General features: G+C 53.6%; 1 protein-coding gene across 1 annotated transcript; it reads left to right on the forward strand.

The window, feature by feature from the left end:
- The first annotated feature begins 240 nt into the window (after positions 1-240).
- On the forward strand, positions 241-3,393 carry ITPRIPL2 (ITPRIP like 2). The gene has a single exon (XM_078381256.1). It carries the CDS (start codon positions 375-377, stop codon positions 1,923-1,925), a length of 1,551 nt encoding a protein of 516 aa, XP_078237382.1. The 5' UTR covers positions 241-374; the 3' UTR covers positions 1,926-3,393.
- Positions 3,394-4,594: the final 1,201 nt, after the last annotated feature.

Genomic DNA, 4,594 nt, shown 5'->3' on the forward strand with positions numbered 1-4,594 from the left:
GAAGAGGAGGAGGAGGAGGAAGGAGGGTCACCCGACGCCGGGGAGATCCGTCGGGTTGCGGGGCGAGCAGTTCTCCTGCCTGGCTGCCCCGGCGGAGGCGAAAGGAGCGGGCGAGGGCACCCGAGGGCACCCACGATGGGCTGAAGAAACGCCTTCCCTCCCTCCCTCCCTCAGAAAAACCACGGACGGACGGGGCGGAATTCAGGCACCCGCCGCCGGCACGTCAAAGGGCATTTATTCGGGCGTTGGAAGTGTGCCCGCTCTTGAGCGCGATGCCCTCCGTGGGCGCTCAGAGGCACCCTCTCCCTCGCAAGCTTTCCCCCGCCGACTGAGCTTTTCCGGGCTCCAGAGCCACCCCTCGGCCCGCCGGGGCCATGACGACGGCCTATCGCCTCAACGTGCGCGTCTTCTGGCCGCTGGTGACTTGCGCGGGGCTGCTCTGCCTCTGGCAGGCCCTGAGGAGGAGCAAGGCGGCGGGGCCGTCGAGGGCCTGGGGGGACGACGGCGAGGACGACGGCGCGCCCGCCCCGCGGCTGAAAGGGTCGCTGCTGCTGCTGCTGCTCCTGGCCTTCCTGGCGCTCCGCTACCGGGCCTGGCAGAAGGCGAGGCCCGGCGGGCAGGGCCCGGGCTCAGATGATGCCCCGGCCATGGGGAGGCCTCCTCGACGGCGGGGGCAGCGGCGGCGGGCGGTGCTGGAGGCCTTCTACGAGCAGCAGCTGCGCCTGTCTCCCCACGTGCTGGGCCACAGCAAGGCCCACGTCAGCCTGGTGGTGGGCGAGGTGGTGAGGGCCGGCAAGGCCCCCGCTGCCCGCCTGGCGCTGCGCGGCGACTTCGTCCAAGTGGGCAGCGCCTACGAGCAGCACAAGGTGCGCAGCCCGGAGGCCTTCGACGTCCTGGTGCCCCTGCGCCTGCCACCCCGCCTGGAGCTCCGCGTGCGGCCTCGACGGGACGAGCCGGGCCTGCGAGGGGCCTTCGTCTGCGCCCTGGAGGTGGCACCCATGGGTGCGCTCGACCACCAGGCCGGAGGCGGGAGTAGCAAGGGTGGCAGCCCCCCTGGCCGAGGGGCCGCCGGCGGGCCCATAAGCGAAGCCCTGTGTGTGGAGCTGCCGGGGCCCCAAGGCTGCCGGCGCCACTTGTCCTCGGCGCTGGTGCTGCGCTGGTTCCAGAGCCACGTCCAGCGGTGCTTGGGCGCCGTGCGCTCGCGCCTCCAGGAGCGCTGCCGGGTCAGCTTGGCCGTGGGGCCCGGCCGCCCGCTGGCCCTGCACATCGCCCCCCGCTCGGACTACGTCTGCTGCCACCTCTCCATGGCCGTCCGCCTCATCCCGGCCATCCCTCTGGGCGAGGCGCTCTACCTCACCCCTCTGCCCTCCTCCGTCCAGCCGCCGGCTGCGGCCAAGCTGGGTGCCTTCTGGACCCTCAACGTGGCCAAGCAGGAGCAGCGCTTGCTGGGCTGGCTCAGGGAGCAGGCCCCGGAGGACTCGTGCCACCTCAAGTGCCTGCAGATCCTCAAGGGGTTGAGGGACCTGGGTGGGCGCTCCCTGGAACAGCCCCTGAGCACTCAGTGGAGCCAGGTCCTCTCCTCCTACCTCCTCAAGACGGCCCTTTTCTGGCTCCTCCTGCGCGGGCCCTTGGCCGCTTGGGAGGACCAGTTTCTGGTGGAGAGGTTGGAGGACTTGGTGCTCTTCCTGGTGGAGGGCCTCCAGAGGCGGAGGTTGATGCACCTCTTCTTGGGCAACCCTGGTCTCCCCGAAGCCCTCAGCCTGCCCAAGATCCTCAAAGAAGCCCCCATGGTGAACCTTCTCGCCGACTTTGACGGCCCTACTTTGGACAGGGTGGCGGCACAGCTGCTGGACACCTGGAAACAGGCACCCAAGGTCATCGGAATGTACAGTGGCCACAGGTACTGGAGGAAACATCCTGTCTGAACGTGGCACCTCTAAACCACAGGAGACCCTTGGTTTGGGCTGTGTCTTCATAAGCCCACTCCTCTTGGGAGAGAAAGAGGGGACTCCTGGGTCACCCATGGGCACATTCTGGAGGGGGGGTGGAATTTCAGCAGAAAGGGCAGATTACCAAAGCAACATGTTATGTTAAATGTGTTATTGTGTGTAGTTCATCTCTTTTTCTTTAACAGGGAGCCATGGCGGATATCGAAACATAGTTTGGCAAGTTGTATTTTTTCTAACAAGAGTTCTCAGAATTTTCCAGGCCCCCCCCCCCCCCCGTTGGAGCATTCCAGGAGCTGTAGTGGGGGGGGACTCTGGGGTGACTGCTTCTTATTGCTGTGCCACACAATCCTGTTGAGCACTGCTTCCCCCATGCTCTCTGGCAAATCACAGCAGTGTGGCTTTCGCACCCAATCTTTTTCCTATTGTTTGAATGTGCTGCTTGTGTCTGTAGGATTCAGCAGTGTGTGTGTTCCCCTGTTTTGTGTTGCATTTTTCTCGCACAGCAGAAACCTTGGGTTCCTGAGTACCGTGAATTTGAAAGTTGTGTCATTGGTGCTTTGTAACTACACTGAAAAATAAGTGGGTGTGTTTCTTAAATATATAAACCTGTACTATAGTGCGGAATGCTTTATGCCAAAAGTGGACAAGTTATGGCCTTTCAGAGATGTGGTCCACCAAATATCTGGAGGGCATCCTACTCTCCCCCTGCCCCCCCCTTTTTGTCAACTCAGTTCTGTTATCATGAACTATATAATGGCCAAACGGAAGAGGAACACTATGATTTACCACCGGTGCCTTAGGAGAGGTTTAGACTGGCTGATGTCAGCTAGACTTATGATATCTCAAGATGGAAAACTGCTTTCAAACCTTCTTCATCTGATTTTTGTTGTTAAAAGGTGATAGAAAGACATGTTCCCATGAATTTGTTGCATTTTGGGTGTTGGATTACCTTTTTCTTGAGCTAGAATGTTGGAAACAAGAGAGCAGTGCTTGAAGGGGGTGGAAAGAAGAATTTATGGAGGAAAGAAAATGGAGAGCTTGGAAGAAAAATAGGAAGCTTCAGTTGCACGCCATTGCTCAGGAGGACTATTTTAAGCAGGTGTTAGATGGTATGCGTAATCTCTGCTTGTGATGTGTATGACTTGTGTGACACAACACACGCGCACACACATGAACACTTTTTTTTCATACTGGCTGAATAGGAATGCAGAGCGAATGAGGGTCATGTGATCTGGCTTTTAGCCCAAGGACTTGAAGGGTTTTTTTCTCATGTTGCAGCACATGAGAAGGGTCAAGAATGAGTGGGAAATATGTGATGTAGAACTGAATGATGATGAAGATAGGATGAGAGATAAGTAACTTTATCTTCTAAGAAGGCACAGTTCTGATCTAGTTATATTCAGAGGATGTTTACCTTCAGGGTGTAAATAAAAATGTATCCTCAGAGACCAAAAAAAAAAAAAAAAGGGAGGGAGGGAAGCACTTTATTTTTACTAATACTTTTTTTTAAAAAATTTCTTGATAGCATGTAAGATACGTTAAATGTTTTCTCTGAACTTTAATTGAAAAGTTGTGGTGCATGCTCAGATTTGTCATAAATCACGTTTTTTAAAAAAGAAAGAAGAAAGCTGATTCAGAGCACTTACTTGAGAGGTACTGTCAAACCTAAAACAGTATTTTGCCTTAAAGGCTACCTTTTGAAAAACTATTCTTTGCAGTGTATAATTTTAGAGGGATTACAAATCCCCCCCCCAACAAAGGTTTGTGTAAAGCTTCTTGTTATGACCAACTTCCTGTGTTGATTATTGCAGTGAATCTCCTGGCATTTGGCCAGACTGGAGTCTTCCAAGATTAAAGTCAACAAAAGTCTGGCCTTACTGTTTTTCTCTTGCTGTATGCAAGGCTGCATACCAAAGACATGAAAAGATACGGGGGTTTCCCATTTCAACAGTGTCCTTTAGGCAGAAGTACATTTCCCTTAGTTTAGTAGGATTTACTTCCAGGCAGCCATGCACAGGATTTCAGGGCATTTAATTAGATAGTCTTTAGATTCACTAAGACCAATTCTGTTCCAGTAACATATGGAGGAGGATTAAGCAAAGTTTGAAAAAGTAACTTCTTGGACTACAACTCCCAGAAATTTGGATGGCCAGAATCCCATGGCTAGTGGCTTGAGGATTCTGGGGTTTGTAGTGCAAGTCAAGGAGTATTCCCACCTTCTGATCTTAAGGGGGTTACCTTGTATGAATCTGCACCAAGACATAAGATACAGTGGTGCCCCGCTTGACGACGATAATCCGTTCCAGGAAAATCGCTATTAAGCGAAATCGTCGTCAAGAAAAAAAAACAATTGGAATGCATTGAAAACCGGTTAATGTGTTCCAATGGGGGAAATACCTCATCGTCCAGCGAAGATCCTCCATAGGGGAAGCCATTTTCAATCACTGTCTTGTGAAAATAGGTCCGGAAAACAGCGGGGAGCCATTTTACGAACTGCTGATCAGCTGTTTTTAATCATCATCTTGCAAACAATCAGTTCGTGAAACAGGGACCTAATCATGGTAAAGTGAAAAAACCCAATAGGAACCATCGTTTTGCGATTGCTATAGTGATCACAAAAAACTCATCAAGCGATTTTGTCATCA

This window comes from Pogona vitticeps, chromosome 13, assembly GCF_051106095.1.
Source record: "Pogona vitticeps strain Pit_001003342236 chromosome 13, PviZW2.1, whole genome shotgun sequence".
Lineage (NCBI taxonomy): Eukaryota > Metazoa > Chordata > Lepidosauria > Squamata > Agamidae > Pogona > Pogona vitticeps.